The 15,359-nt window shown below is 41.6% G+C and overlaps 1 protein-coding gene across 7 annotated transcripts in view; it reads right to left on the reverse strand.

Annotated features, from left to right (window-relative positions):
* AKAP13 (A-kinase anchoring protein 13) overlaps positions 1 to 15,359 on the reverse strand; it is a 352,799-nt gene that overhangs the window by 222,078 nt on the left and 115,362 nt on the right. For all 7 annotated transcript variants that reach the window (XM_075007027.1, XM_075007032.1, XM_075007030.1 and 4 more), the window contains one exon: positions 9,483 to 9,630. In XM_075007027.1, the coding sequence (XP_074863128.1) occupies positions 9,483 to 9,630 (148 nt within the window). The remainder of the gene's footprint in view (positions 1 to 9,482; positions 9,631 to 15,359) is intronic.

Here is a 15,359-nt window from a genome sequence, read left to right on the forward strand (position 1 = left end):
GTGGCTAACACACATAACAGACCCACCCATGGAACCCACATAAAGGCATTTTTGCTCAAGGAATACAACACTGTGCTTTTGAAATTTAAGAGGAGAGAGGCAGAGAGTGTATGTTATCATTACTAGCAGATGTACTCAGCATTGCTCAGCTCTTTAATGGAAGTAATTTTTTAAATAAATGAAAAACGTGCACTCTGTTTTCAATTGTATTTTTCAAAAATGGAGAAAAATGAAGAAGGCTGGAGTGAGGGTTCAGGGGTGAGGAGGGGCAGGGTGGCTTAGGGCAGAGAGTTGATGGGGGCTCAAGATAGGCAGTGGAGGTGCAGAAGTCAAGGAAGGTGGGAGGTGCAGAAGCTAGGACAGGAGGCTGGAAGGGGTACTAGGGTTCACTGGCGAAGGTGACGCTGCTCCAGCAGCAGCTCTTCCAGGGGCCCAGGGCTGCGCACCTTATCCAGCAACTCCTCCTGAGAGGGACTGACCTGGGGCTGAGTGTTTGCTGAGTGGGGTCTGGGGCTCTGCAGGCTGGACCTGGCCTCCAGATATCCATCACCCCTCCCCCCGTTCTGCAGCCTGTGTGGGAGAGGGCAGTCCCCAGCCTGCTGCTACCCACAAGGCCTGCAGCTTCTCCAGGGGGTTGCTGCTTTGGGCAGTGGCCATCCTGTCCTGCAGCCTATTGGAGGCAGGGCAGCTTCTGTGGGCTGACCCTGCTCCAGGCCTGCACTGGTCGGGGGGCTGGGGGGGTCAACACTTTGCGGGGCTACCCCCAGCGTCTATCAGCCCCCTCCACCCTGCAGCTTGTTTGGTGGGGCACGCCAGAGTCTGCTCAGAGTCTGAGGGCTTCCCTCCACCCACAATGCCCCATCTGTCCTGCAGGCTGTCTGATGGGGACCAGGATCTGTGGTTGGTCCTTCTCTCCTGCAGGGCCCCTCCCTTACAGCCCGTAGGCCGTTGAAGCAGGGGCAAGGCTCTGGGGGTTGCCCCCAGCTGGCTTTCCTCACACACAACCTGCTGCCGCTCTGGAGGGGGGCAGTCTCCAGGGGTCATTCTGTCCTTTATCAGCCTTTCCATGGCCTGCAGGCTGTCTGGGGATGGACAAGCTCCATGGGCTGCCCCTGCCTCCAGCAGATTCCCTGTGACCTGCAGGCTGTCTGAGTGGGGCCAGGTTGGTTTAAATTAGGACAAGAGGAAGCTGCACACCATATTTTGTGGTCATAGCTCTTATGGGTTAAGAGCAGTTCTTGGAACAAACATAGGAGACAGACACACTCAAAAATATATACCAAGATTAACGTACCCACTTTTTGCAACACTTTGATTTAATATAGGTTGAAGCTCTCTCATCTGGCACCTTTGGGACCTGACTGGCACTGGACAAGAGAATTTGCTGGACCACAGGAGGTCAATATTTTCTAGCAGCATTACCAACATTCCCACTGCTTACAGTGCTCTTGGACTAGCGCTGGACTATGGGATGTCAATATTCTCTAGCAGCATTTCCAAAGCTTCCACTGCTTACTGGGCTCTTAGAAGGCATTTAGGGGTAAGTTACAGCTAAATAACAGCACAGAGAACTGACAGCCAGGACTGGCTGCTGTAAACAAACTTTATGGGACTGTTGGCCATACCAAAATAAGTGGTCATCCAGCTAATTAAAAATCATGCCACATTACAAGTTTGCTAGACACGATAGTGACAGATTAGAGAGGTTCAAACTGTACATGGGGAAATAAAATAAGTATTGCAATAGCAATGGAGAACAGGCCATGTTCAGCATTTCAAACATTCAGCACTGAAATCTACTCCCTAGCCAAAATCTTTCCACCTCTTCCACACATTTAACAGTTTGTAGGATTGTCATAAAATCTAGGGCACGATATAGTCATAGATACTCTCTAAACTGTATTCACAAGGTTTTCCCTATGATGTATGCAATTTACCTTGTCCTTTTAATAAGCCTACATAACATACCACAGTATACCAAAGGGGGTGCTGTGTAGAAATGTTTTGGTTACTTCATGTATCTCTATTTTAGCTTTACAGAGGTTGCATTATTAAAAATATTTTAAAACAAGTCCACATGACTGTTATTGCCAAGTCATCATTTGTTGCACAACTTGTTTATTCTTTTGGTCTTCCAGCACAAAGATTATTAAATATAGTAGAGAGGGTAGGCTTTTCTATTAACAGTAGCTTCTGAGATGGGAAACATTCAGAGGCAGAGGAGAATAAATGTTTTAAAAAAATGCAATATCTAGTGCACATTTTAAATGATAAATTGCAACTAAAGGATGAATATTTCACTTTAAACAGCAGCAAAGTAGAAAAAATTAGAAGATAAAGGAATTACAAATAAAATTAGGCAAGATCTCTCCATCTGAATGTAATTAAGGACAAAGACAGTGAACACTATTAAAAAGTCAATACTTTATGAAAGTTATGGAACCATGCAATAGTAATGGAGATAGCATAACATTTACATGTATTCAAAAGAGGAAATAATTAGGGTACTCCAAATACATGGTCACTGTTGGCAAATGACAACCACCACAGAGAGGCCCAAATAATGTTTAAGAGCCTAACTGTACTCCACAAAACCAGTACAAAATTTCCTTTGACTTCAGTGTTACAGGAACATGCCCTCCTGAGTTAGCAATCACACAGTACCAACAACACTACAATTATTTTTTGGGTGGGAGTGCTGAGCTCTCCCTACACCTCTTTGGGCCCCTCACTGCCCCAGGCTGGCATCAAACCTAGGGGGCTGCCAAATGACATCCAGGCGGGAAGAGCTGGCAACCCAGCTGCAGCTGGAGGCAGCTACAGAGCCCTGAGACGGGGGCAGGAGTCCAAGCGGAAGCAGACCCTCCAGGGCTGGTGGCATGGATCATGGAGATGGCAGGACTCTGGGGGTGGCTAAGCCAGCGGAACCACTAAGGGGCCTCCCGGAGGCCAGGATCCTGAACTGGTGGAGCTGGCGATGGGTCAGAGTGTGACAAGCCCCTAGCACAGGGAAGGCAGCATGCAAAACCTGGGGTTGCTGGAACACTCCTTATGTCTATGCACAGGACAATTTCTGAAAGTGATGCACACTCAAACTCTACAGTGAAAATGGAGTCAATGACCTGGCATATAATCACCTTCTTCATTGTTTTAATGACACGGTTCAGAGGCATGACATTTCTTAACCCACCAGTATGGTAAGAGTCAAGTTTTGTTTGCCTGAAGCCAACTATTGTTACTGCAACTGAACAGTTAAGGGCCTGTTCCTACTCTCAGTTAACCCTAACTTCCTATACCACAGTTAAAGGGAAAGAGAGAGCAAATGAAACCTTAGACAGATTAAAAAGCATGTTCAATCAAGCAAGAGGGGACGATAGCTCAGTGGTTTGCACCCTGGCCTGGTAAACCCAGCATTGTCAGCTCTGTCCTCGAGGAAGCCGTTTAAGTGTCTGGGGCAAATAGATTGAAGACCAAAAAAATCAATCAGGGATGGTGCTTGGTCCTGTGTAAGGTAGAGGGAGGGAGGGACAGCTCAGTGGTTCGAGCATAAGTCTGGTAAAGCCAAGGTTGTTAGCTCAATCCCTGAGGGAGCCTTTCAAGGACCTGGTGCAGGTTGGTGTGTCTGTTTGCTTTTTCTTAAATCGGTCAGGGATGGGAACAGGTCCTGCTGTGAGTGCAGGGAACTGGATTTGATGACCTCTCAGGGTCCCTTCCAGCTCTGTGAACGATATATGTATAAGTAACTCAGTTAAAATGAGTTGCAGTCCAAGGCCCAATGGGTAGATTCCCACCTGACAAACTTGTATAATTGGCACTAAGGGGAACCTGTTCCACTACACATTTACTATGTGACTTTGTGCAAATCATGCAGTTCACCATCTATAAAATGGGGATACGAGCACCCTCCTGTCTTACAGGAGTGTTATGAGGATAAATACACTAAAAACTGTAAGACTCTCAGATACTAAGGAAATGAAGACTATATAAGAAACCAAGATAGATAAGTATCACCATAAAGTACTAAACAAGATGTGAAGCTCAGACTTTACTGGTGTGTTATGCAGACTTATTCAAAGCATTAGCTTCTGGCATAAAGGCAAACAAATAATGGGGTATAAATATGAGCTCAAACAGGAAATCAAATAGCCGGCGTTGTGGTGAAATACTTCATTTTGGAAAGCAAAAGGAAAACAGTGACAAAAAAAACATTGCATATCATTATAGTGTAGCTAACAGAATGGTTTAACTGCATTATACCACTTGATGTGCGCTCAGGCTGGTAAGGAGCTGTTGCAAGAAAGGCATCATGAACCGGATGGGTTCTATGACTATCTAATTCATATTTGACATAGTCCTGTCAGATATCAGCTTGACCAAGGATTTGACTTGAGCAGCAGGAAGTTATTTTCTCTCGGGTTGACAAAAGTAACTGACAGTGGAACAAAGTAACTGCTGCTTTTCTCGACCCAAAGAACAGTATATTTTTTAAAAACCCTGGTAATATATATTTCATTCCTAAATTTTAAAGTCCTAAATTAACTACAGCTTCTTACCTCCAGTGAAGCTTCTGCTTTAATTCTTAGGTCCATTAGATTCACCCCTAATTCCTCAACACCATAAGGGGGCTTCAGCAATAATAATTTAATTTCCCAATAAGGGACTAATCTATGGTATGCTCTCCTGAAGCATCCTTTACTGCGACCTCAAACATTCCTGCTTATCAAGTTCCTTTTAAAATACTTGTTGGATCTCTGTCTGCCATTGGATGACCATAATGCTTCCTTTTATTTCTGTAGCTTCAGAATAACAATTATGTTTTAGAACAGCCAGGGCAGCTAGTAACTAGTTTAAAAAGGAAAGTTAATAAAGGGCTGTCAGAGGAGAGGTAGCATACTGAATGGTCGATAAAGGGCAAAAAAGGTCCTACTGCAATAACACTATGTGTATAAATACTGGGTTATTTCAGAGTCGTGTATGCATTATTATTATTATTATTATTATTATTTATTTTTTAACCATTCTAAATAACTAGGAGGTTTCTGAGCTGTACATTTGAGGAAACATCGAGGAGCTTCAAGGACCAGCAACAGCATCACCATCCAAAAGAACATCACATTGTAAACTAAATAATAATTATAATTTCCAAATTGTGCTATGGACTGAAAGACATTTAATCTTGGAGCATGAGAACTATCTGCATTGGCAGGAGGAGGAAGAGGACACACCCTGGTACACTTATTCTAGAATACAAAAGGTTTTGTTGAAAACACTCTATCTAGAGACCGTTTGCTGTAGGTTTTTTGTTTTAGGCCCTGATGCATGCTGCCTCTGCTAATGGGATCTGGTACATAATCTAATGGGGTAATAGTTTCTGTATGTGCACACTGATCAAAGGTAAAATCATGTGGTGACCTCACCTAACTATCTCAATACCAGAAAGTCTACAGAAGTGTAAGTTCTTACTTATTTCCTTCTCAGAAGTATGCAAAGGAAACAGACCCTTGCATGGAAGAAACTGTAATTGATCCCGCAGCAGAGAGCCAGATGGCATTCTATTAATTATGCTGCACTCCCGGAATAAATCTAGCAGTGATTTTTGCACCTTTGCTCCTCCTCTTGGCTGATGTGATCATTATTTCAGAAACAAACTCACCCAGTTCTGGCCATAGGCACGGGAACTAGGAGCATGGGGGGCTGCTGCAGCAGCTAATACCTCAGCTGGCCCCCATCTCTGGCCCCTGGGCTCTTCTCACACAGCCCCATGCCTGGGGATTCCAGCTGCCACTGGCCCTGGCAGCTCTCAGGACCTCTTGGCCTGGTGCCTGGGGCTTCATACACAGAATCTTAGAGGCAGCCACCAGGAGCCAGCCCCAAATCTAAGTCTGGGTTCCACTCCCCAAACTCAGGTCCCAGACTTGGTCCCATTACCCCATTTGTCCCCCACAATCCCCAGACCCTCTCCTGGCTCCAGCTCTGGGGGATGGAGGAGACTCACAGCCAGGAGTAAGGAGGGGCGAGACAAAAAGTTTTGCAGAAGTTGGGTATTGGCTTTCATTGGCACCCTCACAGCAAAAAATCTTCTTGTGCCAGTGGAGCTGACCCACCTCGCCTCTCCCAACACTAAATACCAATGAGGTAGCAACATTTAAAATTTTATCATCAGGCACTTTTAATAAACTGTCACTTCCAGTATTCAACACATGATGAGAACTTCTCAGATCAAATCCACTAACAAATCCTTTAAAAAAATACTCAAAAGTCTCACCATAATACATTCCAAAACTGTGCAATAGATATGACTGTGTAGATGGGTTCAAAGAGACTTTGGGTTTTCAAATACACTGACCTATTCCTTCTAGGAATCCACACCATGTGAAATGGCCCACAAAAAAGTGAAGCCTGATCTATTTTTGATTACATGTTTGTATGATAATTTTACTGAGTTACTGGATATTTCCAGTGTGTTGTTCTGGGAAGAGAACTGTCAAGTATTGAACATTTGCAAGACATGACAGTTGGTGACCTAATCTGATATATAATGCAGTCAAGCAACATTGTGAATTCAGAATCTAATATTTCAATTAAAAATGATCTTATCAGTAACGATCTTGCCTTATCTTCATCCTCTAGCTACAACTTTAAATCCTTTTTTTCCCCTTCAGTTTCGTCATGTACAGAAGCAAAGGCCAGTATTCTGAATAGTCAAAAGATTTCTTTTAAAAGATTAGTTATCATATGACCAACAATAAAAACACACAGCAAAGCAACAGATTATTCAAAGTAAGATGAAATATAGCAGGCTCTAGAGTCCGCCCTTAACTTTTATTTAAAGAAACACTTCCGGACTATTTAATATTTTTATGTATAATGAGATCTGAAAGGGGCGCCAGCAGTTAAAGTAATATGGTTCAAAAATTATTTGCCTAAGCTGCCATATCTTATTCAGTCTAATCAAATACTCTCTTCATGGAAGTTTGTGCATGTTACACACTACAAAATAAGTATTAGCTGGCTGTCAGAGTGACTGCATTCTCTGGCTTAAAAAGGTAGACCCTTATGGACCTGACAAGCTCTGGGCTCTGTGAAAGCTGACCCCTGCCAAAGGCCCTCTTATGTGTGGTGACCAGACAGCAAGCATGAAAACTATTTTTGGAGGGGTTGAAATGAGTACAGTTCCATATATGAACCCTTAATGTTTGGAAGATCCCAACTATCTCTGAACCTCTGGTCCCTGTACCTTTCATGCTTAGCAAAGAATCTGCCCTCCTACTTTTGTCAGATAAGGATTGGTCAAAAACACATTCACTTTGTTCATGGGTTTCACAATTTTTGTAATCACAAAGGATTTATTAACTATTTCCCCAACTATGATCTTTCAACAAGGGCTGGTCTCCCATGCACTGTGTCTTGCTCATAATTAATCCTGCAAAGGTCAAACAATACTTGGCTATGAGTCAGCATATTTCCAAGGTAACTGGCTGTATACACAAGGTAAACACATGATTACAGATTCACTGTAGAGTACAGCAGGAGGAGAAAGTTGAGTTGAGAGACCATTCTCTTGTTAAAATCAGTATCTTCAATAAGAGAGACAGAACCATGGAGCAATACTGGCTACATCAATTTCTTTCTAGGGAAAAGTATGATAAAGAAAGACACTCTTCAATACACCCTCTCCGCACCACTGCCTCTCATCAAAGTCCTCCTTTCTTGTGACAGTATCATTCAAAATGAAATACATATACCAAAAACAAGTTACCAACACCATTGCAGATAAAACCATTAAAGTCAAACAGAAGCTCCAATGGCACCCTTTGCTGCAATATGGGTATTTTAGGGTAATAATAACTGAAATGGATTACTTTTTAATGAAATCCTGGGAGGTATTTTGGCTTCTTTTCAGGCTGTAACAGAAGACAATCATTTCAGTTCCTTTCAAGGCAAGTCAGCTATTTGGATCCCAAGGGAAATGAGACCATGGCACCCAAAGTTGTCACAGAGGTAGTATATGCCTTGTACACACCGCACATCAACAGTATAAGTTACCAGTTCTACACAGTGTTACTGAGAAAATTAATTGCACTGGGTTCCACTAGTCAACATTGCTCTAAATAACTAACTACCCTGATTGAGCAAGTAGCAATTAATATTGCAAACTTTGTGTTAACCATTACAATTTCCTGATGGAAACAAAGACAACAGTAACCTGCAGAACCACATTGTCATCAGCAAATGCCATTTTAACCACCTCTCACACAACATTACCTACCAGACAGCTAAAAGCAGGAAATACGCTAAATTACCTAAGCTAAACTGTTGTCTGTATTGGAAAATAAACTATTTTTCCTCACACTTGTGTCACTGCACTGTCTAGAAACAGACAGGATAAAAAGATTAATAGTAAGCAATGCCATTTGGAAAATATTTCATTCCTATGGTGTTGAAGCCACTGAAGGAAACTGCTTCTCTTCTTTAATTGCATGAAGTCTGGGTTAAAGAGGATCCAAGAATATACTTCTTGAGCAGTATATCACACAGGAGTTGAAAAGTTACCAAAGACCAAGCAAATTTCTTGGAGAGAAATCACATGCTGCAAGATCTACCAAAATTATGTTGCTATGTATATGTTCAAGAAGGCGATTTAGGTTCAGGGGAAGGCTTGTTTAAATAAGGCTACATTCAAAAGTACCAGCTACACAGGTGCTCCAGGACTAGAGCATCCACAGAAAGAAACTGAAGGGTGCTCAACACCAACCAGCACCCGGCTCTATCCCCTCCTCTGCCCTGTTGGTCAATTCCTACTCCTCCCTCCCAGTGGCTCCCATATCCTGCAATCAGCTGTTCTATGGCATACAGGAGGTGCTGAGGGGACAGGACACAATCAGGCACAGGTGGACAAAGGTGAGTGGGGTGCAGCCTTGTAGGAAGCAATGGTGTGATTGGCAGGTGCTGTGGTGGAGCAGGGGCTGAGCACCTCTGGGGAATGGAGGAAGCCTGGCACCTGCTTTATGAATCTCTATTCAACTCTGTTCAACTCAACTCTAGCAACCTAAATGCAGTTCCTTACTATGCTGCCAATCAAATTGAACAAATAGCCTTTCTACATGTTTGTAACTTATAAAGTCAGCTGTGCTCTCTTTTATCAAAGTCTTCTAACATGCATAAGCAAAATTTGGTGTTTTCTTTTGTATAGTGTAACAGGTTATGCATTAAATAACTATGTTATTATACTGATGTGATGCCATTATAAACCTGTGTGTCTCTGGAACATTTAAAAAAAAAACACATCCAGTCAAACTCTGGTTTAGAAGTGATCATTCCAAATACTTTTTTTTTTTAAAACTACTCTAAAGGTTTGTGCAAATAGGGGATAATAATAAAGATTCTCAACATTACCTGAGGCTTAAATAAACACTGATGTATTAAGTTTTCACAATTTTATTTCATAGGGCTGTGTTTTGCAAAGAACACAAAGCACGTACCAGGCGCAATGGTCTCCAGTGTCCCACGATTAATCTTCCTCGTGCTTGTGCAGTGCTGGAAAGTGGAGCCAGTAAACACCAGGTAAAAAGCTACATCCTCTTCAAGTTCATCTTCTTCAGTCAGCAGTACTGTAATAACACAGTCACCCTAAGAAAAAGACAAGAAACACCAGAGGTCAAGTTCTCAGTCTCAATAACTTTACTATGTAAAAGATCCACTCAGTCTCCAAGGCTCCTAGATTCTCTCTGTCCTTCTTCACATAACTGTAAGATTCTTGCTCCCATCTTCAGATGCACGGGTAGATTTTGGCCCACATTTTCATCAGATCAAGCTTAGAAGTCAGTTTTTAAAGATATGCCAAGGCTTAGTCACTGGATGCTCCGAGGAAACACTTTTCTCATCCTGTGAAAATTTTCCCATGTTGCACTGGGATGAAACCAAGAAAGACCTCTACAAAATTTTGAGCTGGCACCCCAGAACAGCCAATTCAGTCTGATGTTTTGGGCACTCACCTGGAACACGGGAAAAACAGGTTTAAATTCTGCCTTCAGTCAGGGAGGGAAGATTCTTGAACCTCGGTCTCCTACATCCTGGGTGAATGCCCTAACCACTGGATACTGTCACTCCCTCTCACTCCCAGAAATTCCATAGTGGATGTCAGAGTCCTGCTTGTTGACAGTTTTTACAAAACTGGCATGTTTCCACAAAAAGTTTTGCTTTCAACAGTGTGCTATTTTCTGACAAAAAATTTTTGAAAAAATTCCGAACCAGCTGTAATGGCCAGGAGAGGTGACACCATCTGGAAACACCAGTGCAAGATCCAAATCTTACACCTCACAGCACCATGGCATCATGATGGTTCTGTAACATCTCTCTAGTGTTTGACACACACAACAAAACATGGAAAACAACCTACAATACACATAGATCCACCACCTAAATTTTCCTTGATCCCTGGAAGCTGTCTTTACCTAGGTAATTATTTACCATTACTTGGAAGGTAACTAACCCATGTACTGACCACCCTTTTCTTTTTCAACAAATACGCAGAACACCTAAGGAAACATCACATTCAACAGGGTTTTCTCATGCTACAAAGAGAGAGGAACAGAAACGCTATCATAACAAACCAATAAGGATAGCATTACCGCAAAATTATACTCAACAGACCTATCCTTGTTGGAAGAGTGGCTGAAGACAAGAGAATAGGCTTTATATTACCAAGACTCAAATTTTACTCACATTGCAACCCCAGAGCTATATGTTGGCACATACCAATATTGCCTGGATTTACTCACATGTCTTCATTATCATGTGCACTCACACTTTTACTAAACTGTAACAATCTAAAAACATCCACTGCCTTGCTGCAAGTTTTGCATTACTTCCTCATTTGCCACTTTTTCTAGCAGATCATGGTTTGATGTACCTGAAAAACCTCGCCTATCTCAAGTACAATAGCCGATAAAACCAGAATAAATAATCACCATAAATAATCAACGGATTTTTGTCTTCCATTTCCTGCTACCTTAGATCACACTCCTATGCTCAGTCTGCATGAGCTAGATTTTTAGAACTACTGCTTGCAAATATGTATACAGTAGACCCCCAACTTACACAATTTCAACTTATGTGTTTCCCGCAATAAAGTGAGTCAAAATTGTGAGCAGTGGGGAGCTGGGAACCAACCAGCAGCCTGGCTCCCATATCACCTCCAGAAACTGACCAGCACTGGTCAGCTTCCTGGCTCCATTGCATGGTGGGAAGCCAGGAACCAGGTGACAGCCTGGTTCCCAGCCCCCTTCCTCCTGTGGGAGCCAGGAAACTGACCAGCGCTGCTGCACCTGACTCTGGGCTCCCCACCACTCACAGGAGCAGGGAGCCAGGCGCAGCCAGGACTGGGGAACCTGAAGGTGGCAGGGCTTCTCTCCCACTCAGTCCCAACTTATGTGAAATATGACTTGTGTGTGGTTGCCCAGGAATGCAACCTATGAATAATTCAGGGGCCTACTAAATATAAATGAGATACATATTGTAGTAATAGTTGTGTTGGTCCCAGGATATTAGAGAGATATGGTGGAGGAATATAATAAAATCTTTGTTTTACCAAAAGAAGTTGGTCCAACAAGTCTTTCAAAGACCTTTTTGTCTCTGCATAAATGATATGCATTTATGACAGTTAAGTCCATATATAGCTGAAGTAATTGTATGTGGAAACGAACATGTGAACAATTTGCACATATAAACTAAAATCAGGTTCCAAGGTATATAAATATCTGATATATTAAAAATCCTCTCTCCTGCGGCTTCTGAGAGACATTCATTGCAACAGAAGAAAAGTACAGACAGAAATAACAGGGATAACACCACAAAAGGGGTACCTGTCCTATGGAGTCCAATGAAAAGTGAAAGGGGTTGGAGGGGAAGACAGGAGAGGGAGTTATTTGAAGCAATGTGTTTTATATGACTATTACCCTTCATAAGTTGCCTACCATTATTAATTGCTTGAAACACAGAGCACTTGGCTAGTCTAAAATGTCTGGTCTACTAATCTACCCAGATCAAAACCAGTTGGGTGCCTCAGGTTTCAAAACTGATGCCATATTAACTAGCCCTGAGTCACTATTCTACTTAGTATACATTTATGTTGCAAGTTTGGAGAAGGCTCCATGCATGTGAAGCAAAACCTAATTTGCATATTCAATTGACAAGCATGGTCTCGTTATATAAACCTTCACCCTAAAAGCTTCATTTTTTTTTTATTGCTCCTCCTCCCTCTCAACTCAGCACTTCCTCTGAAACAAATCATTAATTTCCCATTCAGTTTCCAACCCATCGTCCTTTGCGCTAACTCTCTTCTTGCTCTGGGTTCCCTGCCCCCACTCTTCTACTTCCGGATCCCAGCATCTCCTCTACACACTGTTTCATGTTCTGGCTCCCTCACTTAAATTCCACCCGTCCCCTGACACACATACACACATCACCACTTTGGCTTTTCTCCCCAAAACTCACCTCTGGTTCCTCTTATGTCCCTCACTGGATTCACCTCATTCCTCCCACCAAGAAAGTAATATGAAAACCAAGTATGGCTTAAAAAAAATGCTGGCATTCTCTTCGTGCGTCATGAGCAAGATGGAAAGGATACTATTTCCTTACCATGCACTGCAGTTCACCTGTGTGTGCACCTTCTGAACTGCCATCTGCTGTTGCGTATGGCATAATTAACTGTTCATAATCTACTCTAAGACACCTGGATGGAGAAGATATACAAATTCCAATGATCATTCAGAAAGTGGGTGGCCTTTAATGTGTCTCATTAAAATTGGTAACAGATAATAAAACTGTCATCATCATAAAAAATCCACATCCAAAAGCTACTTTTTTAAAAAATAAAGCTTTTGAAAATATGAATTAACAATTTACCATACAAGGTTCTCTCTTTCCAACAACTTCATAGCTAAAGCAAATGAGCTACAAATGTGGCCAAATTCCTTAAGCCTACATACAAGAGTTTCCAAAAAAGCACTATTGCACTCAGCCTGCGAAAACATTTTAATTGAAGCATGTTTACTTTTATTCGTTTAATATTACTTAAATAATGTCATCTGTTCAACATCACTACCACACAAGGTGGCTATTATAATCTCTTTCATCCTCAACGGCTACAAATGGAAAGCCAGGCTGCCAATACCCCTTGGTGAAAGTACAGACAGATCAAAGCAATTCTCAAACACATGCCAACAAACAAAAATAATTTAATTTCAAACCTAGCTTGGATTGACTAATATTTACTTAGCTTAAAACCCATTGGAAAGGAAAACATCCCATGTTATGTCCATGCACATAAAAGGTCACCATTTTTTTCAACTCCCAAAATTTTCTATCCAAGGTGTATGAAATAAACATTTGAGACGTGTGAACTGTATGAATTAAGGTTATTATTGAAAATTACATTCAATATCTCCAGTTGAGGAGGGAATGTTGTTTATTAGTCACCACACATGACTATAGATTAGGGCACTTGACCACAGATTCATTGAGGGCTCATCAACATGCAATTTTTGTAACTCTATATAAATTCAGAAAATGAATTTACCTGAAGAGATACAGCCTTGCATGTTGACACCATTATATTAGTACAAAGGTGACTATATCAATATAAGCACCCTTAGAGCAATATAATTATGTCAAAACTAGGGCACTCTACCTCCTTTATATTAATTTCTAAATCACGACAGTTCTAGAACAAAAACTGTATATAGATGAGATCTCAGTGATCATGGCTAAATTGCTTCCTCTGTGTTTCACTTTCCCCAGATGTAGAAGGGGAACAACCCGCTCTACAAGGGTTTTAGGTGAGCTTAATTCATCAGTTTGTAAATTTCTATTATGTTATTAAGACAAGTCACTACACAAGAGCCAAATATGTTTATTTGATTTATTACTTCTTAAAATGTACTCACATTCTTCATGGATCTCTTAAATACTTGCACAGTTTAACTGTGTAACAAATTTCCAATTTAGTTATTGACAATCTTTGTCTGTCTGCTTCTGTAAGGGCTGGGGAACCAACAATTTTGTCTGACATGGAATCATAAAGATTCCCCTGCAAACTGTGTCATTTGGGCGCTCATGAGGAGTCACAAAATGGCAGAAGGAGGACCCACAACAGAACAAAACAATAGCATTTTGCAGGATTCCTATAAGCTTGTAAGAGTACGTCCAGACTGGGGTGGAAGGGAGAATGTATTATTTAAAATGTGCTAAATAATATACCTTAAAACTCCACTGTAATAGTGCAATTTGTGTTTTAAAGTGAACCAGTTTCACCTCAACCCGTAAGTACATGTTAAAATGTCACTTGTCCTGTTCACATTCTGCTGTATTAAAGTATATCAGATAACATATTAAAGCCTATCTTTTCCCCCAACCCAGACAAAGTCTCAGACTATTTAAATAAATAAAAACTCCAGTATGATGTGTTAAAAGGTAAAGCTGAAGGACTTCTACAATTATTAAAAGCAGAATGGTAAATGGACAGAACATATCAGCACCTGGTAATCCTGCATTTATTTCTCGTGCAAGCACGAGATTGCTGATATTAACCACTACAATCTCTGGTGACATTTTTCATCAAGGTAGCACCTAGTCTTGTACACTGGTGATGGGCCCAAAACCATGCATTAGCTTGGCTAGGAAAAATTTACCAAGTGAGTGCAAAAAATAGGTCTGACACCTTTCAACACTTTTCCTTCCACTCACCTATTGCCAAGAAGAGTTGTGCTGTTTTATTAGAGTCTGGCTTGGTGTGTTAGATTAGATAAGTGAGAATAATGTGCCCTTTTACCAGGTTTAATTCTGTTTCCACTCATAACACAACTGACTTGTAGCTGGATCAACTTTTTGCTGCATTGCATCTACTGGTGGTATAGCCATTTATATGTTCAAACTGGTAACTTCTTTATTAATGGAGAGAACTTAAGAAGAGCCATACTGGGTCAGATCAAAGGTTCACATATCCCAGTCTCCTGTTTTCCAACAGTGGCCAATGCCAGCTACTCCACTGGGCATGAACAGAACAGGTAACCATCAAGTGATCATTCCCCTGTTGCACATTCCCAGCTTCTGGATAACAGAGTCTATAGACCTCATCCCTGCCTATCCCAGCTAACAGCCATTGATGGGCCTATCCTCCATGAATGTATCTAGCTTCTTTTTTAATTTCCCTCTTATACTCCTGGCTTTCACAACATCCTCTCGCAAGGAGTTCCACATGCTGACTTTGATTGTGTAAGACATACTTCCTTTTGTTTGGTTTCAACCAGAAAGTTGTGTGGATCTGCTTTTCAGGGCACAGAAAATTGAAATCCTTGGAT

Source organism: Carettochelys insculpta, chromosome 12 (genome assembly GCF_033958435.1).
Source record: "Carettochelys insculpta isolate YL-2023 chromosome 12, ASM3395843v1, whole genome shotgun sequence".
Lineage (NCBI taxonomy): Eukaryota > Metazoa > Chordata > Testudines > Carettochelyidae > Carettochelys > Carettochelys insculpta.